The following is a 21,060-nucleotide window of genomic DNA, read 5'->3' on the forward strand; positions in this document are numbered from 1 at the left end:
TGGAAAGTGCAACTGCATATCTGTATGCCATGGGCTGTCTGTAATGAGCAGAGTACATTCTGCATCATGAGTGGGGTTTAAGACCAGTGACTCCAGAGAGATGACAGAAGTAGTGCTAAGCTTAGTTTAACACAATCTGCAGAAGCAGTTCTGCACAGTTGCTATAACACTATATTAAACTAGGCTAAACTCTGAACACTGCTATAGTCACTGCTTTTGGAACCACTCTGGAGTCAGTCTGTCAGAATGTTCCTCTCCTTTGCAAAATACATAATCTCATTTAAAATCATCTAGTTTCCTGAAAGCTACTCAGTGTGGGGAAGAAAGTCTGACAGCGTTCCCTCTTGCCTGCAGATATAGTAAACTTACTGATTGCTTATCTGCAGTGGCACCAATCACAATTTTGTATTTATTTTTGAAATCATATTTATAAACACCTTCTTGGTTTATACTGTCTTCTCAAATATGGCCACTTATTTGTGTTACTTCTTAAGAAAGCTCAGTTTTTGAATATGTATTTGAAACAAACTCATTACCGTTATTATTTTAAAAATCTTCAACCTGACTTATAGGGGAAACCCTTCTTTCCTCCCCAACATCCCAAAAAATTCCCCTTCTATCATTTCACCTGTTGGGATACTGGTGAATCAGGGGTTTGAAAATATCCTGGAAAGGATTCCTCACCTGTCTGAAACATCTGGCTGAGCAGTGAACCTCACCTGATGATGACAATTTCTCTCTGAGGGTTTTACACCCAAGTGAAATATTCCAGGTATATCTGAAATTGCATTTCTTATGAAATTTAGACAAAAAGTTTTCCTTGCTTGGGGAGCTGATTTCTTCTGCCTGTACTAAGGAGTGAAAGCCGGTGGAGATTGCTTTGACATAATCTCAATGTGTGTTCTGTTGAAGGAAAAGTGCTTGTCTTGGTGTCTTTGGCAGAAGTCCTGCACAGAAAATTGAAGTTTATCTTCCCAGATCCTCTCTGGAACTCTGCTTGTCTGCTTGGATAATGTCTTCTTCTACTCCCTGTACTAACTGTTTCGCTGTTATTTTAACAGCTTCAGACCTGTACCATAAGCATCCATCTCAAAGGATGAGCAAAGTGACCCTTTCAGTCTCTTGCCTAATTCACACTGGCTGCTCTGCCATTAGTTACCTAATGATTTGTGAAATATTTTGTGATATACCTTGTGGTCTTCAGCTGAACAGCCCTTGTAAGTGTCCAATATTAGTAGTAACGGTGATACATAGCAAGTTACCATGGCACCATGGCATTTCCTCATGCATTTCTTTCAGTGGTTAAAATCTTCTGTTGTACAGTGAAAGTTTAAGTTTTTGGCAGCATCAGTGCAAGCACACAAGTGGAGCTTACTCCTGCAAGCTTTCTTCCTGCCAGCAGTTCCCGTTCACACCAGCAATCTCATCAGCTGCACACAGGCTAAATTTTGCAGCATAACACAGTGTACCCTGAGATCCTGATTATTTTTTTCTTCTCTCTCTTCCCCCCCCCCCCCCTCCATGTATTTGGAGCACGTCTGAGCTTCTGCCCAGGGTTACAGGGAAACCAGAGAGTGAAAGATGCCTTTGTGCATGTAGCTTTTACCCCAGCACAGCCCTGGTTGCTGATCAGGGCTCACCCCTGTGCCCAAGAACCAGTGAATGTTCCTACATGCATTTGCCTAACCACAACCAGGGATGTAATTGGGATTATTCATGTTGTGACAACCAGGACAATTGGAGCTCATGTACACAAAGCCAACACAAAACTCCCACTGATTTTGGAAAAGCCTGGATATAAGATGATATCCTTACTACTGAGAGCTGGAATGAAAGGGATGTAGAGAATCCATTAGAGAGCCACGAGCTGTGCCTTGCAGCTCCAGAATATCTCTGTAAGCACCAGAATCAAGCAGCTTGGTGCAGGTGATTCTGGAGAGAAGTTGGGTTTGGAATAATGCTCCTTTAAAAGATAAGAGAGATGGATGTGTTTAAATTTTTATTACTTAAATCATTAGAAGATACTAATAGTCACAGTTTTAAGACACACTGATGCACTTATTCTATACAACTCAACATTATATCTCAAATGTGATATGGACTCTCTTTTGACAGAGATATACAGACAAACATGTGATATACAGACAAACATTAATAAAACTTTTATTTAGGTATATCATAAATGCAATTTTATTAGGGTTTTGATGATCATAACATAAGCAAAACTGCTAGAGTACAACTTTGAGTTAAGCCCTTCCTCTGCTCACATGAGTGTCAGGTGTCTCACCCATCTACTTGGAGAAACTGTATTTAACATTAACTTGGAAGATTCTGAAACACTTTCTGCACCAGGGATAGGTTCTATGTGGGTGGACCTTGGCATGTTTCTTGGACCTTAACTTTAACAGATGCAGTTACAGGTGAAACAAGTTACAGGTTTTAAGTCAATGTCAGAAAAAGATGGAAGGACAAAAATAGCAGAAGCTCAGCAGTTAGATTGGCAGGCAGGGTGGCCTTCTGAGGGGGGCAAGGGGAAGGCAGGAGTGACAGCTCCTACATCTGATTAGTTCCACCTGTGAGATCTCCAGCAAGTGACTGGTTTGTCTGGTCAGCAGCACTTCAGTGCGTGGAAAAAAGCTACGTAGGCTTTGTTCTAGGATGCAAAGTTTAGTATTTATCACCATATACATGTTTTATAAGGTATTTAGCTTAGAACATCAAAAAAGAGATTAACACTATATTCTATTACAATGAAAACTTGCAAACCGGCTTTTGTTTCCTCACTGAGAGTTCTGAATATCATGTTAGCATAACAAACTACTGCCTTTATGATTTCAGTATATTAATAACTACAGAACTAATCGTTTTCCTAGCCAGATCATTTATTAAAGTTTATTCATCATCTTGAAACTATGGCATGAATATATATGTAAACACATTCAGCTATAAATTCCCGTTTATGGAAAAAACTAGTGCATTTTAGAGGTCCAAATACTGTCTTTTCTCTATGTGTTCAGCACCCATGAACTGTATGAAAGTGGACTTCAGAAGGGGCTTTTAAAATACATCAAAACCTAAAAGTATCTCCAAGATGCAGTAGACTGATGAATCAGATTAACTGTTTCTCCAAAGCACACGAAAGAAGGCCTGAAGCTCTGAATGGTAACATCTGCATTTGCAAGTAATTAGATAAATAAGGACATTTCTGTTCTGGCACAGTAAAGCTTTACTCTGTATGAGCAGAGCTGCTTTGTGCTCTGGAGATGCAGTTGTGCTGAAGACCATCCTAAGGAACTAGGAAGCATCTTAGAACTGTGCTTTCACGGTCCAGCATCTGAAAAAAAACCACTCAGAAAATAGTATTAAGAGAAAGCATCACTCTGCAGGAACTACCTCCCTGGGAAGAAGGGCTGTGTGTGTGTGTGTGTATGTGTAAAACCAATGACAAATGATCTCGTAACAAGGCGTTACTGGAGGAAGCACAGGCCTTAGTGACTGGGAGCACATCTAAATACTGAACTAATACAATGTAAGAACGAGCACAGGATGTTAAAAATTAGTTGCTCTTAATGAGGAATGAATCACTCTTAGCAGCAACGAAAAGATAATGTCAACAGCAAACACTGCAGCTCTCAGCCAAACATAATTTAGATCGGAAGTTTAGACAATACTGATGGTAACCAAAACTTAATTCAACCAAATCAAAATGACCAAATCATCAAATAACATCATTTAATGATTTGACTAAAACAGTAATACTTTATGTAGATGACAACTAGTGACTCTATAAGCTGTTTTAAAGATTATTGCTGCTGTAAACTGTAGTCAACAGTTGATAATAGTAATATTGATTTTTTTTTTTTTCATTTTCACCCCCCTCTCCAAGTTATGGCTTCTACCACAGCTAAGCAATAACACTGCGAGGGGAACAAATTAAAAAAAATCAATGATTCCCTGGTAGTTAGCAACACATTTTCTGTAAGACTTTGAGCAGGATGTACTGGTATAGGCTTATAATAAATATAGAACTGTGGCAGATTTTCATAGAATTAGATATCAGCTCTTCATTTTTCCATCTTGATTTTTTTTTTTAACATGTCTCAAAGAGATCAACTGCTTCTCTTGATCTATAAATTCTATACAGAAAAATAATATAGCATGCCCTAAATAGCATGAGCAAACAGCAGAAGGCTACCTTTGACTCCTGGAGTTTGGTTTGATTTTACTACACTCTCTGTAGTCTATACTCTAGAAATAATTTCTGCTGTATTCCTGCTTTCCCCCAAAGTAGCCCTTTGCTGTGCTGATGCTCCAGTTCAGTGGCCTTTGTGCAGAGCAGTGCTCATTTAACGCCAGGTGTGGACCAAAGCTGTGAGGAGCTGCCTCTTTGGCTTTTAAATCTGACTCTGATGTGTTTCAGGTGATTTTGGTGAAAAGGCAATAAAAAAAAAAAAGAAAAGAGGAAACAAAGGACTTGTACAAAGGTTAAGTGGAAAACCCTAATTCCAGGAAGTTTTCCTTCAAATAGGAGCAGATGGTGGACCCATCTGGCCAGGCAGAAATGTGCCAGGCTGGGCATACTGAGAACAAGTCCATGCTCCAAGATCCACCTCCAGCCGTGAGCATCTTGATACTAGGCTGGTTAATCCAGTAATTAATTAGGAGGGATGAGTTTCAAGAGTGAAGCTTGAAAGGAGAATTGGGAAGGGAAGAAGGTGGTGGACACACCGGTGGCAGCAGAGTTGGGACAATTTCTGTATGTGCTTTGTGCCATGAGCAGAAGCATCTTTGGTCTTTTCACTCGTGTGCGTTTCATGGGATCTTCACATTAAAAAGAAAAGGTACTTTCAACAGAAAACATCTGAAAATATTCTGAAAAGCTCTTACTTTGCACAGAGAAAACTTCTAATCAGCAAAACTGCAAATAAAGTCACTACATCTGAAGATTAAAACTTGTGTTCTTGCCAGGTTTTGCCCTCATCTGTCAGATGACTAGGCTAAAGTAAACTTGAAATAGATTTTCATTTATTTTCCATCTTCACTGTAATCCAAAGACTGCCCTGTTAAAAGCCTTTCGTAAATCATTTGGTCAGTTTTTCTCAACAAAACAGTCTTTAAGTAATACCGTATATCAGCCCCTTTTTGACGTTTTCATTTTTTCATCTTGACATCTTCTCTTAAAAATAATACAGTGTTTGTCCTGTTATCTTTTTTCAGACACTGGGGTTGGGGGGGGAGGAAGAAGGCATCAACTCTCTCCCCATCACAGCAATTGGAGTATGCAAATGAAAGATGTACTCGTCAGCCTATGGTTTTCCTTTCAATCTTACTGCCCAATGTTAAGACAGCAAGTGTGGCAAGAAACTCAGATTGCTGCATCAAAACTGGAAGCTGGAAATCACACAGCCTTTTCCCTAAGGTGCACAGTCTCTATCAAATTCCTTCCTAAATGCAACAGGGATTTAACTCTAATCTGACTGACATGAAGAAGTGCCTCTGCTACAATCCACCGCATCATTCGTGTTTGGCCTTTACGGGCCAAGAAAAAGTCAATGAGATAATTCTATAGATGAAACAAGTGAAAAAATACACTCCAATACTAAAGCAGATAAACTCATTTTTCTTGCTCGTCCTGTGAGTAAAAGCCAGCTGGTTCGTAGAGGTGTGTGGAGTTCTTTCTTTAATTAGAGTAGCAAGTTTTTCTTTTTCCTAGTTATTCACACTTTCCTGAGATACAGTGTGGTTTAATAGTCAATTATAATTGGCTGTTAAGAGAGGAATTAGGTAATTTATCAGAAGTAAAAATTCAGTGCTAAAACAGTATCTCTGCAGAGAGATGTAAAGCTGCAGGGGTGGGTGCTGAGTGACTGCACAGATGCAGTTGCTGAGCCATTTTTCACCACAACTCTAAGACAATGTCAGTGCAAGTGATGTGTCAACCAGCATTCAGCAGAGCCATGTATTCCGGTGCTGTAGACCAATACAATGCTTTTATCTTCAGTGAACAGTGTCAATCAGTACAGCTGGCGATCCAGCCCCAGTATACTTGTGGATGAACCCGATAAATCCTGTATAATTACACTGAACCTCAACTTTCTCCTTTTTCCTTGTTTCATCTGTGTGGCAGGCAGCTTATTGTCTGTGGTATAGTTCTAGTCTTACATCTGTTTGAGTCTGCTGAGCTCTGTTCTCTGATCCCAAGGGCTGATTTGAGAGCTCAGCTCTAATAGAGACAGCCAGATTCCTGAACCCTATGGTAGCCAGGAATCAACCTCATGGTATTTTTCTGCAATTTGCATGTGCAGCGATATTAAGATTTTATTTAAGTTCTATCTGAGGACCTCATGGTGGCACATTTGCTTGTAGCCAGCTTTGTGTTCTAAATCACTTCTCTTCCTGGTGCTGTTGCAGGGAATTAAGAGGGATGTGTTTTGGATGAACAAAAGCTTGCAAACATTTTTCCTCTATTTGAGAGTGACACCTTGAAGAGGGTAAAAAAACCTCCTTGTTGGAACAAGCTGGTGGAAATATTTGGTTGGGTTATGAGAGCAGGCATGATGAAGCTCTGTCTCCCAGAGGACAAGAGTGAGGTGGTTTGGGTGCTACTGGGTATTAAGAAGCAAAGGGAGAAGAAGGGTGTCTGTGGTGAGTAGACCCACCTGAAGAGACATGAGGGAGGCAAGGCCTTTCTCCTGAGCTTGGTTTCAGCTGTTGATGGCTGGACAGGTTCAGAACCATTGGTCCATGGGGAATTTTCATTCTTTTGCCACCAAATGCCTGGCTATGACCATGGCCACTCTGCCCTGGACCTGGGGACTTTTTACCCCTGCATGAGTGCTCTGGTCTCTGAAGGAGGGAGCACCTTTACGTCCTTGCCCTGGCCACTCTTTTTAAAGAAGTGATATGCAAAATTAGATAACATCTGTATTACAGAGAAAAAAGATGGGGGACAAAAGGGTCAGGATTGCTTGGTAGATGTAGCTACAAGACTAGCTCCATGGACTGCTTATCAAGGTAAATTTGGCAGAGTCCAGAGTGGGTCTCTCTGGAAAACTGATAAATCATTAGGAAACTCTTATATATAGCCATCATCACTGAACAAAACAGACTGACAATCTTCTACCAAACCTAGGTGGATGAAGGAGGAGGACAAAATTCTCTTACACTTGAAGGAGGACACTTGACTTCTCTTTGTGCAGTTGGATTTTTTTGCATGACCCATCAGAAATAAATGCAGTTATGGCATCTATGGGTAAGGACTGTCAGTTCACAGAATAAAACATCTCATGATGTTTTCATATTTAAACAGACAGGAAGGGAGGAAGTGTGGGTTCCCAAAAAAGGTTTCACACAACGCCTTTTCTCTGTCAGTGAAGTGAAATATAACTGCCATGCTAAAAGGTTTTGCAGCAGCAATTTGCTTTGAATTGCAAGCATAAGATAAATGTGCTGTACAGGTCTCAATTCCTCAGCTGTGAAGGTGGTAAAAAGGAGAATATTCTCTGGTCCAGAACAAAAAGATATTTAAAAATATCTTGTTTCAAAGCTCCCAAAACATCGTAACACAAGTGAAGATACTCTGCACTCCCTGTCTTGTTTGCACAACGTACTACCCACTCACTTTCAGCTGTAGCACCAAATATTCTGCTGTCATTAGGACTGCTGTCAGGTATCTCAACTCTAAAACAGTTAAATGATACCAGACTTTTCTTTCTACGAGGAATTGTATGTCTTTTGTTTTATTTTTCAAGTGTCCCTTTGCTTAATGGCTTCTCATCATATGTGTAGATAAATGTTTCTGCAATATAGCATCATCAAAGTCAAGGGAGATGTAGCCTTTGGCCTCAATGGAGGAGATCTGAGCCCTTAAAATAGGAACCATGCCACTGATACGATGACCTGGAAATAACTTATGACTCAGAGCTGAGCATCAGAATCCAGAGAAAATGATGCTCATTTAAAAGGTAATAAAAAGTTGAAGCACACAGAAATATTTGAAATGCTGCACGAGAAGGAATTATTTTTAAGAAGACTTCTGGTTTATATTATCCAGAGCATCCCAATGGAATAGCTCTGTATTAATAATATCTCATCTATTATGTATATTGTAATATGCCTAACACAATTGCTGAAGTAATTTGGTGCTGCTAATTCTTCTCTTTCTTTTTATTCCCTTTTCTGAAGAGGTAAAGAGATTAGGAGAGTGGTTTAGAGTGAAGTATACATTGCACTACAGACATCCCACAGATTAGAACTATCAGTTATTACATTTCCTGTTTTTCTATTTCAGCCTAAAAATCTATGCACTTCTTGAGCTCTGCTTTTATTCTGCCTCCATTTTAATGCCCACTGACTGCACTGTATCATCTCATCATTGTATTACTTATTTTTGATTATTTAATGTTTCACTAGAATTCCATTCTCAAGTTACTTTAATATAGTCCTATTTTAAAGGTGCCAAATAAGGAAGCTAGGGAATGAAGAATTAGCTGAATATTGAATTTTTAGCCTGAAAGTTCTGAATAATCAGGGTTAAAGAGTCCTGTCTGGTTCTGTCTATAATACGCTGACCAATACGAGATGCCTTTTGAGATGTCTTTTCTTCTGACAGATACTACATAAAGCTTGATCATTGTAAATTATTTTAAACCTTTTGTAAGTGTTTGAAAAGTCACTGGGAAAAATGCAGAGGATTTAGAAGTAAATTTGTGAGCCTTTAGCTGTTTCAGATTTTCCCCCCACTGTGCCTCCATAAGAGATTCCCTCTGTTAACTCATCACTAAAGCAACCGTGTACTACTTAACAGAGGTGCTATTTTCTACTTCATGTGTCTCCCTATGAATTGTGCAAGAGGCATTAGAGAACCCTGCCTTCCACTGAACACATAAAAAGGCATAGCAGAAAAAGCTTTACAGATTTATTGCATTCTCTATGCGTTGCCTTTCTGGGAGGGAGGGAGAGAATTGGCAGCGGGTCCTGCTGTGAAGCAGAGTCTGCAAGGACACAGGAAAATCTTTGCTAACCCCCAAAGACTTTGAATAGCTCTGTACAGCAGTCCTTATTATCATGTACATATTTTTCAGGCACTACTTAGAGATAACATTGAAGAAATGTGACACAAAGTCTGGTTCCTCTTTCTCTCCTCAATCCTTACATCCATGATTTCCAGATCAAGGGAAGGACGGCAGGGACTGAAGTCCAGGGATGCTTTGGGAGGAGGCAGGACACAAATATCTTTCCAGATGGCACTTGCCAATGCACCTCTCACCACCAGTCACAGGTTTCCTATGCCGTGGGAGCTATCCCCTTGGGTAGAGGTGTGATTTTCCACCTATGGTGGGCAAACTCGTGTCCTCACTAGGGAGCCAATTTCCAGAGGAGTCCTATGGCACCAGCAGACATACTGCAGCTGGGCAGGGAGTGGTCACAAAGAGGCAGATATGAACCCAAATCCTTTTTGTCACTAGCTGCTGGGTAGGTGACATTAACCTCTTCTGCATTTTCTAGTGCTTGATCCACATTCAGAATCTGTATGAACAACTGGGTGAAGCCACATGTCTGTCATTCCCCAAACCCTGTGTGCCATGAGGACCACAGAAGCAGGGTTAGTAGAGCAGCAAAATGCATCTTTCCAATAGAAAGGTTCTCTGTTATTTTCTCATGTGCTGACAGAAAGTCCCATGCTCTCAATGCAGATTTATTTTATCCTGCTTGGGGGGAAAAACAAAATAAACAAAGCAACTTTAAGGGTATATAGAGTCTCATCAAGAAAGTTACTTATAAAATGTTTTGGACGATCTCCATCTTCAATTGTCCTGGAGTCCAGCATGACTCTCTCCAATTTCAAATAAAATTGAGTCTTAACTGTTGCTGAGCTGTGTATGTGATACACCAAGGGTTGTTTTTCCATGTGCAATTGTGGCTTTCTGGATATCTCAGTTGGACCTGGCCCTCTGAAGAGCGAGTGTAATTGGGGGACTGCTCTGCTCAAATGCCATGCTCTGCTTCAAGATTGTTTTCATCTGGGGCAAATATTCAACCACTGGCATTATTAGGCTGAGCAACATAAGGCCTAAGTACTAATCTGAGGTTTCTTAGTCAGTTCTTGACTTCTCAGACCTTCACTGTTTTGCCATCTGCTATAATTGAAAATTGCCTTCTGCAACCGAAGGGAAAATCTAATTTCTCAGCAAGCCATATGGGGTTATTAAGATCATTAAACCCTGGTATGCCATAATGCCTGGGCCAAAAGGACCACAGGGCACGCAAATATTGTGTGATTCATTTTGTAGCTTCAGACTGCAAGTTAGGAATTATTTTGATGGCTATCTTATGATGAAAAGTGCTGGTCAAGTAGGTTACAGCAGATGTTGATTGGTGAGGTCAATCCATGGCATGTTTGCTCAGAGCTGTGACGGATGAGACATGGTTTTAATGGTGTTTGATCACAAAGGGTAAATCTTTTGTATCAACCTGACAAATGATCAGAAACCATCCAGTGCCCTTAGTTGTGCCAGTGGTGCTAAAGGCAGCCTTGAGTAATAAGAAACCAGAGAATACAATTTCTACTTTTCAGGAGGCCCCAGACTTGGCTTCTCATACAGGGTCTAAACCTGATGTTATGAATTGTACTCCCCTTCCTTTCTTAAGAATGGGAAAGCTATTCCCCTGCAGCTGCCTATTCTTGAACACTATAAAACTGAGCTGCTGGATTTTTTCCTCTATTTTCTCAGTTTCCCTAGTTGTAATATTTTGAGAGATTTCTCCCTTGCAAACCCACTTCTACATATTTGATACAACCGTGTGTGAGAATATTAAAGCTGATTTTTGGCTAACGAGGCTTCAGAAATGAATGCAGGAGCTGTGAAATTTACATGAAATTAAAGAAAAAATACTTCAGTAAATGCAAATAAATGTAGAAATGCATATTTTAATTTGGATTCATGATTAACGCCAAAGGATTACCAGCAAACCATTACAATGTGATGACATAAAAACTCAATGGGAATAAAAATTCTATATGCACTAGTTAACTGATGGAAGGAAGCTATTTTTAGTAGGACAGCTCAGACTAATTTATTTGTTCTTTAAAAAAAATAGCTATTGATTGTATTTCAAGTTTTGTCTATGATAATTATGTCTCAGAATATTTTTACTGGTACAGTATTGTATCAGTTTCTGCATTTTGCAATGGGCCAACCAACTATGATCACTAGATTTATACCCATTCTTTAGCTTATTAAATGAATGGTATTGAAAATAGGCATTGCTGATTGTCACTTTTCTTTATGCTATGTAAATAAAGGAGTTAAGAACAAGTTGTTATAATTATATATAAGAATTATATATAAGAAAAAAAAGTGAATTTTTTTTCCCTCCTTCAATTTTCCAGTGATCTCAATCTGACTGCATTTATTTCCTCTGTACGTCAGGGGTTTCTATAGGTCATGGTTTCTGTTTTAAGACAATAAGAACCAAAGCATGTTTGAGTAGGCTTTAGTTTCTGTAGCACTGTGGTCAAGACATCTTACTATTTTGAAATCAAGACAAATTAAATTAGGTAAAAAAAAGTATTTCCTGTTCTAGTCATACTTTGACTGTCCAAATATCTTTTGTATTTTAGTGTCCTTGGAAATCACAGTTGGAATAAGAGAGTGATACAATTTTTCCAAAAGCTGGGAGTCCAGTCAATCTTTAAATATATTTTTTTATTTTCTTTGAGAAGCCATGAAAAAGTGTGGTTAGTTTTTAATTTGCATGAGGTGTGTGTTTTTTGAAGTCTTTGTTGTTCTGTACCCACTCCTCAGGCTGACAGCCCAGGATGGCACTTGGAACTACTCTGAAGGATGCACACCCATAATGTGTGTAGGCTCCAGGTAGGCATAGCTTTCCAAACCAGAACTGCTTGGGAAAGGGGTGGAGATGAGTGGAGATGGGAGTTGAAGACCTTGATATTTGGTCAGGATCCTCAGACATCCCATGACTGTGAATGCCAGGATGGCATTGTATTTCCATACGGACACAGCTTTCCTCGCTGTCTCCTGTGCATTAGACATGAGCCTGTGCCTCCTCTTTTGTTGTAACTACTCTTCTGTAGTTACATTCATCTGAGATGACTGTATGAAAAAATCCTCACCCTGCACTAATTGCAGTGTCCATCTTAATACATCTCAAACAAGGGGAAAAATGAACGGAGGCCTCAATAATGAAGTGTTGCTGGCATGATATGCATGCACTTAACAGAAACTATCATTGTGTCTGAATGCTAATTAAAGGCAGCACAAACCCAGCAAAATCCTAACTCATCTGAAACTAATGGGAATTTTATCTCAACCATGTGCAAGTTTTGTTTCTGGCTTCTTTAAGCACTGCTGGTGGTGCTGTTCTTTGATGTGGATCACAAGTGAGCCCATGAGGAATTATGCAATGGAAACAATTTGAAGTCATCCCTGACCTAATCTGGCTTCAAAAAGATCAAGAGCTCATAATATGCTTACTGTCATATAAGGCTGAGCACGTTTATATTTGTCTAACTTCAGTCTTGAGGGTGCCATGAACTATGGATGTGACTTCCCCTTAATATCCTCACCTTCTGCATTATCAGAGCAGTAAATGCATACATGGCTACTGTGGTGAAAGTCTCAAATTATGAGAATTAGTCCAATCTAAACATCAGTGCTACATGTAAGTTGTGTTTTATTGATTCCTCTTTTTCTCATTGTTAGACTGATTCCTTCTACACAGGATATATTCATAGTCTTTGCTTAATTTTTTATTTCAGCTTTAGCAGTGTATAGAATCAAAATTTATTTTTACCTGTGTGAATGATTCAGAGCAATATCAGGTTTTCCCAGTTTTTAAGTAGCGTATCAGAAGCTTTACCTCAATATCACTGGCAACAGTGCAAACATCTTCAAGGGCTGGTCTAAGAAATGCCTTTAGTGCAAAGCTGTACAAGAAACAAAACCACTAATTACTAATGTTATAATACACTGTTTGTTAGGTAGAAACACTTTTTGTCACTGATAAATGGAGAAAAATGAAGTAAAATATACCCTGGTTTTAACTAAAGTTAGCCCTACAGAAATCAGTGCAAATATATGGGAACATAATACAAAATGTGGAGTCACCTTCTCAGAAGGGAAAGAAAAAAAGGCAGAGAATGAGCTAAAACCTAAAAAACACTGTTTGGGAAAGGTACAGTTTCTTTCCTATTTTCAAAAATTAAGGCTCAAGTTCAGGCTCCCCAAATCCATGGTTGTCTTCGGGTCAAGGTTGAAGGAGAAGTCTGAGAGCTACTTACTTCAGTAAGCCAGTGGTAAACTCTACCTTAGGCTTTGCTTTGTCCCACAGGTAGGAAAGAAATGAGTGATACAAGCCAAGGAAAGCAAAAACTCTCCTTTTCATTTAATGGGAGGACTTGTTATTCCAGAAAATTACTGTGGAAAGTAAAAGGGATGAGGTTAAGCATCTTTCCCATTTTTTTTGAGCTGTACAGAACTTAGAAGAGAGAAATATCATGTTTTCTATTTAAAAATACTCTTTTTTTTCCTGGTAGATAAATCACCTGCTGTTCATGACAGCCAGTGACTTTCTCATTAAATAAGGTTCTAATTAAAAATGTGCATCATTAGAATTAGATAACACACAACTTCTTAAAAATTCAGAGAGCTCTCAGCACTGGCAGAGCTGTGATACTGGGCAGGACCTACTTCAGTCCTCAAATCTTTGTTTTATTGATCTACAGGCAAACTGATTTTGTAATGCCAGAAAGTAGTGAAAATTGACATTCAGTTCTTGAGAAAATTCAACTCTAAGCACATAGATTAAGTCTAAGAGCCCTGTCTTTCAGGACAATAACCATATAGTGCTACTAATGAAAATGCGATTGAACTCCCTTTGCTTGGATAAGCTTCTCTAACAGGATTGTTTAGCGCGCAATGATTTCGTCTGACTAAGTGACTTCACTGAGAATCAGCTTAAAAAGTAGATTTCTAATGAAGACTAACAAAGTAATATTTTTCTAGGCTGTGTGCTTAAACTCTTGGATCACACTGAGACCAATGCTGAGGACCTGCTGATGTGGATGGAGTGGATGAAGGCAGCCTCTGCTTTAAGTGGGGTGTTACCAAGGGACTCTCGCTTGAATCTGTTTTGCCAGTCACCACAGCTTTAAAATAGAAGGAGGGGCATCTGGCTTGTTTGTCCAGCTCCTCATCCCTAATGAGATTAGTTATAATAATTACTTTCTTGTGTCTATGTATTTACAATTCAGTGGTTGATCTTTAGGAGATGCAATGTCAACTCAGCAGGTTGAGATCTGTTTAGCTGATTAAATCTGTCAAGAAGAAAAGCTCTTCTATATATGCATTTTCCTCCCTGTGTCTGGTCCTTAAACCCAAAAAGGGTTATTGATTCACATTCACACTTAGCACCCTCAGAGATAACCCTATCTTTCATCTTTTTGTCCATTGGTTAGAGAGATCAGCTCAATTCTTTACAGGTGACAAGGGTCATTCAAGGGAGTGTCCCCACAGTTCAGGTGTGACAAATATTTTTTCTTTCCATTCCTTCTCTGCTGAGCAAAGTCAAACAGTGTATATAATAACACCCATATATTTAAGATTTTCTACCATCTTGTTATCAGTAGAAGTTATAAATCAGAGTATTCATCACTTTTAACTTTGCTCATGGTACCGTATATGTCTGCTGAAGTGTCTCTGTGGATAAGATGGGCTATATGTAGCTAAAAGACCCAGAGAATTATGTTCACATCAGTGAACATAAAAGTATTGTCAAGTTTTTCTGTAATAACACTTTTCAGCTGAATTGGCCATGCTGTGACCTCTGTTAAATTTATGGGAATGAGAGATTTGAGGCTACTCCATGAACTTTCAAGTTCTTGAATGATTGTGAGAAGAAAAGAATCATTTAGGGATCCCTTCAGTATAAAGTGCTGCAATTCAGAATTTCCTCGAGTCTTAGTGCTGATATGAAGAGTTATGTTTAGACCTACGTAACCCCTCAGTTATCTTTGACAAAAACCAAGACATGAGTCTCTCTAAACCATATTTGAACAGATAAGGATTCAGAAAATATGTTTAAATACAGTGAAGATTGGATTCTGTCAGGTCTTCTCTAAGACATCTCAGATTAAGAGTTCAAGGAAACTAATAATAAGTCAATCTTTATTCTCACAAAATCAGATTCATATTTTAAAGGGATGTGCCTATGTTTGGGACCATCTAAGCTGTATACCTTTTCTGTCCCAATCTCTCTCCTGGTTTTTGTGTAGCATTTCCACAGCGGATCAATGCAGACCAGTTTCATACAAACAACAGCAACCTGCACAAAAAGTAAGATTCAATTTAATTTTGCAGAAACTATTCCTTCTGTACTAAGCAGAAAAGTTACAAATGTACAGACTAGCCCTAGTGTCTGGTATTAGTGAGATGCACAATTCAATCTGCTCGCTGCTGTAAGGACTTTTTTGGTAGCAATATAGACTCCACTGGTAAAGGCTTCTGTTGGGTGAACCACCTCTATGCAGCCTGAAAACCACATCATCGTTTTCCAAGCTCTGATAGAGATGATGCCTTCCCTGTGTGTGTGTTTCACCACCCTTTTCCTGGCCTTTCTGATAAAAGAACTTGGCTATGCTGCAGGAGAAGGACTGTTCCCTGGCATTTTCCTATCTGACACTGAATATTGAGTCTGACTGAGTGTTCTTGGGGGGTAAGGCAAAGTCAGTGCCAGAAAGCACCTGAAAAAGCTCATTTGGGGAAGTTCCCAGGGGAAGAATTAGACAGGAAGGAGACAGTGAACTGGGACTGTCAGCACAGCTGGGGATGTGGAGAAGAATTGTAGAAACACTCAAATCTGAGTTTCAAAGGGGAAGAGAAGAAGGGAAATTTCCTGGTGATCCAAAGGGACTTCTGTAGCTGTAACTTTGGAAGAGCCTGCTGTACTGAGAGCAAGGGAACAATAAAGGCTGTGCCATGTGCAGACATAATGAGCAGGGAGGAGATTTGTTTGCAATTTCCACATTCCATCTGGAAAAACCGACCCTTCTTTATCTTGCTGCAGTCTGCTGTCCAGTAGCACGAACTCTGAAGATAAAAGGGGCTGTTGGTGGTTTGGATTGCTTTAAGTAAAAGCTGAAAACATCTCCACCACACTCCTCTGAATACCTTTAGGTCTGGTCACAAGGACAGGCAAATTTAGGTGTGGACTTGGAGAGGCAGCTTCACTGTGTACCATTGAGGGTTTCTCTTCCCAGAGTTATGTTACAGAATTTTATTTTAATTCCAATCTGGGAAATTTGTGTATACATCTTACTTAAGACTTTCAGTCTGCAGAAATCTTGCCAAAATCTTCAGGGTTATAGAGGCTCTGAAATTGAAGCAAACAACTTAAACATTTGAAGCTTTATGGCCAATCTGGGGTTAAAAAGCTGAAATGTGCCATTTTATGTCCTTCTTTACCACAGCTAGAAAACCTAACAGCATCTTTTACTTTCAGACTTAGTGGACTTGGGAATATTCTGTGCAGTAGACAGGAATATTTTTCCAGAAATAATTTTATTTTAAAAAAGGGGCCTTGTTACAGATGGAGGTCACTGTGCAAGTTTTGTGTGTACATGTGCCCTTTAGAAGACTGCTGCAGACCACCTGGAAAACCATCCAGAGTATATAAATGAAATGTAAGAAATGAAAGCACTACCTGAAATTTTTGTATTAGTGCTGAACTGACACTAATTATATTAAACTTTCACTGATAAAGGAGGTTTCTCTTGCAATGTGTAGGACCCTAAAAATATATTGCTGAAACCACAGTTGCATAAAGGCTTGTGATTAAGTACTTTGCCAAAGGTCACAGAACAAGTCTGTGACACTGTGACCTCAGCATAGATCCTACGGTATTAAGGCTTTAATTTTGGCAGTAAGCAAGGACATATTATGAGTAAAGATCTCACAGACATTTGTTAATAAGAAAGAGAGGAAAAGATTTCAAACCCATTGTGACTTTGGTAAAAAAACAGTGGAAATGCTGATCATTAAGGTAGCTCCTAGTTATCATGTGTGTAATTTGGAAGAACAAAATAAGATCTCTGATGATTTGTACATTGACATGTCGGAATTGTTTTCGCTGAAAACAAGATGAAAGGTTCAAATGTCAGAAACTGGCAACGGTAACAGTTTACTGATCACTGCTGTAGTTTTGGTGTATGTTAAATTTGGGAGTATGGGTTGTCTTAAAGAAGGTGCCAAGAAATATCTGTGTATGTGTATGGATATAGATACATTTTCTCAGCAAATTTAGCTTGGGAAAGCAAGTAAATTTGGTCAGATGACGTGTGGCGATGAGATTTTTTTTTTAAGCTGCCATAAGATCACTCAGGCTTTCCCCTGCCAGGCTGAAAGGGTTAAGAGCTAGTTTGAATACAGCAGTAACCTGTCAGCCTTGCTGGAGATGATTGCTTTCCTTTTTTTAATTTTTTTTTTTTTTGTTAGCAGAGGAATGTTTAATCATCCCTCTTTGTTTTTAAGATAACTGTGTGGTTTTCCCTGGAGTGATTTTTAAAGTGGTTAATCAGAGGGACAAACCTGAAAAGGCAAAAAATACTTTAATTAGTGCCTTTTCTTCTGACCAGCCAACAGTCCTAACCAGATGCCTTCACTTCAGAGCCATCCAAGTAATCAGCCTGGTAACGTCACTGCATCGCACATCAGGCACCTGGCAAGTTGAACGCTGACTGCATCCCAGAAAATGTCTGCTAAGGAAGGCTACTTCTGAAAATTACTTTCAAAACCTGATAGCAAGCTTCTCACAGGGCTGGAAACAAACTGCTTTTTGTATATTGAACTGTAATCCAGCCCTTACAACTATTAGGCATTATCAAAAATGCTGCAGGAAACCAGCATAACAAAGAACCAGTTAAAGGCGGTTTTGTTTCGGTGGAGAGAAGGAAGAAAAAAAGTCAGTATGGAGAATAGAAAGCATGAGGGTTTTCTCTCAGTGATATGGTTTCATGCAGCATAGCTTTCTAGCTTCTATTCAAAGTCATACTGACATCTTGGTATGCAATTTCAGTCAGCAGATCAGGAATTGTATATAAACCCCCTGTCTTTATTGTTAATGAGATTTGTGTAAATAACTTGCTAGAAAACATATTGAAAACATATAATTCACCACTAAATATGAATGCAGATGGCAGGTAAGAGGAACTAAATTTACTAGCCTTCCTGCAGCGTGCTCTGCAATGGATAATTCAAATAATATATACATATGATATTTTTGGCATATTAGCTGCTCTATGCAGAGTTAGCATTGGATTTTGTAATAATAATGTGTGTGCAGGACACATTTGCTATCTTGAATATGTTATTGGTTACACAGTACTGGCTGTGAGCCAGCTATACCTCAGATATGCTAAGTTATGAGAAATGATCCCTATTTCTATTCAGAAAGCCCTTGCTTTCCAGAAAAGCATGGATCTGGTGAGTATTGACTTTGGCAGATGAGTTTAACAGGCTGCTTGCCCTCACTGTGGAGTCTGGTGTGGGGTGGGCTTCTGCCTGCTCTCCCCACATTGCCATTGGGTTTATCTTCAGTCCTGTCTGTGTCTAGGCTTAAGCTCCTTCTTCAGCCTTTGTGCAGGAACCAGAGGTACATGGAAGGGATTTGGTGACTGGGTGGAGCAGGATGTTAGAGAGGTTGAAACCCAAATTTTATGCTTCCCAAAGGCTGACAGGTTCTGTGTACCTGTCACCATTTTGGTCTTTTTTGGAATCAAGAGCTCTCTGCAAAAATGAGATTTCAAGTGCCCACCAAATTCAGAGGATATAACATTTTAGTTTGTGCTCATTTCTAGGTGGATGCTGCTTTATAAAAATAAACTTGACGTGAATCTTTCCTTCCCACAGGAGCTAACGATGTTCCTTGCAGCACTCCCAAGCCCAAGTCATTCCTGTTTATTGACCCAACTTCAGATAAAGGTTTCACGTCTCCCCCATGCAAACTTAGGGGTCTTTCTCATAAAGTAAATATTTTGCTTTACAAGCATTGAATCAGGAGCAAAGGTTTTTAGGAAAATATCTGTTTGTCTTCAGCTTAATCTCTGTGCTATGCTATAAATCTTTGCCTCTCATTACCAGCCCTTATTTTATGGAGTGTTCCAGTTACATCAGCACTACCAGGGTGAGAGGAATTGTCATAGAATTAAAAAAAAACCAAACCAAAACCCAACCCAAAGCTCTAATGAAACATACATAGTGGAATCATTACACTACAACAGTTTCTGAGGAACTTTGTATTCTGTACAACACACCAAAATCTCTTTTATAGATTGCCTTTGTAACACAAAATTTGTCTGTCCTCCTCTGTGAGTCCATTCAAGATCAAACCAAAGAGAGGATGGTGTAAATATTCCATGTGAGAACCAAGCAATCAGACAAAAGTCCAAACTGATAGCAGGACCTCCTCCTGATAGGGGTGTAGTTCAAAAAGCCTATTGGACTCTGAAGCAGGAGCATCAGTCTGTTGATAGTGTTCACAGGAGGAGCTGGCCAAAATGAATGGGTTTTTTTTGGAGGGAACTGTCAGCTGGTGTGATGTGACTATATTGTAGCAAGATTCTGAGAGCTGTCATGATTGCCTGGAAAAAGCAATATAATTTCAGGCCAACTAATTTAATCCCTTTGATGCCAAGAGATTTGCTACTGCTAAGTCCAAACACAGAGATATCTCACCAGCACTTTTATTAAGGCAAACTCTGTGAAAGGTTCACTCCATTTTGATGGACAGATTATTAGGGAAAAGCAATAATTTGCTGAAGCCTTATTTCCATGCCATTTCTGGGTATGATATTGAAGTTAGCTGCAAGGCCAGCTCTCACCACCTCAGGATGGTGTGGATTTGGTAAACTCCACCAAGAATCCTCTCAACAGTATTGTCAGCATTAGAAAAACAGTGCACATCCATGCCTCAGGAATAAACAGAAATAAAGCTCTTCCCTAAAGTAACCTAACCAGAATTCATTCCCCCCTACTTTTTATTGTTTGGTTCACCTCTGTAAAGCTTTTCAGCATTTATATTCATTTTACACTGTCAAAAGCTGAACAGAAGTAAGATAACAAATGGTTCTGGTAGCAGCTGTCACCACCTACTGTCTGTGTATGCCTGTGTGAGTCTCTAAATGGAAATAAAGTACTTTAATAACACATTTTCTCTAAACTGTCCTCATGGATAAAGTTACTCTCAAATCAGCCCATGAACACTTTCCAATTCGGTGCCCACTTCAGCCTGCATCTCTGCCTCTCCCCTGCAGCCTGTGTAGATATGCAGCAGTATGATTTAAAGATATTTCAGATCAGAAATACTTTAACAGCACACCTTCTCTGGCTGCTGCTTGCCTGTATTAGCTGCCTTTGGTCTTGGGCCCTTCTCCCAGCTTGCCTAATTTTGGGGCTGTATATTAAGCTAACTGTACATTGAATTTTTGCTCAGTGTTGGCCCTAGCCAGGAAGAGTCCAGAGCCACAAATTAAACATGAACTGCTCTGCCCTCCCTGTTCCTGTACAACCCCTTCCAGGAGCAGATGGCAGCTGGGAGGATAAACACCTTCCATTTCTTAGGGCCCTGAACAGAAAAGAAATTCCATTTCAAGAAGAGTTCGAAGGTTCTGCTTTACACTGAGAGAGGTGAGGCAGCATCACATCTTTGTGCTTATCTGTCCTTGGGTGTCATAATGCCTTCAGCAAATGCAGGAGCTGTGGGTTCAGGCGCCTAAAGCTTTTTAGTTTGGAGAGAAGCTCTTTGTGGGTCCAGCCAGCAGTGACATGACATGTCCTGAGCTGTGCGGGATTGTGAATATTGAGCAGAAGTCTGAGCCCACGTCTTTCAAGATGGGTTAATACCTCCTCCAAGGCTGTCCTAAATATTTTTTTCTCTTTTTGCATCTCTTTATTTATTTATTTTTTAATGTTACCTTCTGAGGAATCTACTACATGGACCTTGGCTTCGTTTCTCAGTGATCATAAAACATGTGATTTGCATCTG

General features: G+C 39.5%; 1 protein-coding gene across 1 annotated transcript in view; it reads right to left on the bottom strand.

The window, feature by feature from the left end:
- The window catches only part of SPATA16 (spermatogenesis associated 16), a 78,240-nt gene that overhangs the window by 48,821 nt on the left and 8,359 nt on the right, over positions 1–21,060 (bottom strand). Inside the window, 3 exon segments of the mRNA XM_032697994.1 lie at positions 1,874–1,963; positions 12,817–12,857; positions 12,859–12,949. Coding sequence (XP_032553885.1) covers positions 1,874–1,963; positions 12,817–12,857; positions 12,859–12,949 — 222 coding nt within the window.

Source organism: Chiroxiphia lanceolata, chromosome 10, assembly GCF_009829145.1.
Source record: "Chiroxiphia lanceolata isolate bChiLan1 chromosome 10, bChiLan1.pri, whole genome shotgun sequence".
Classification (NCBI taxonomy): Eukaryota; Metazoa; Chordata; class Aves; order Passeriformes; family Pipridae; genus Chiroxiphia; species Chiroxiphia lanceolata.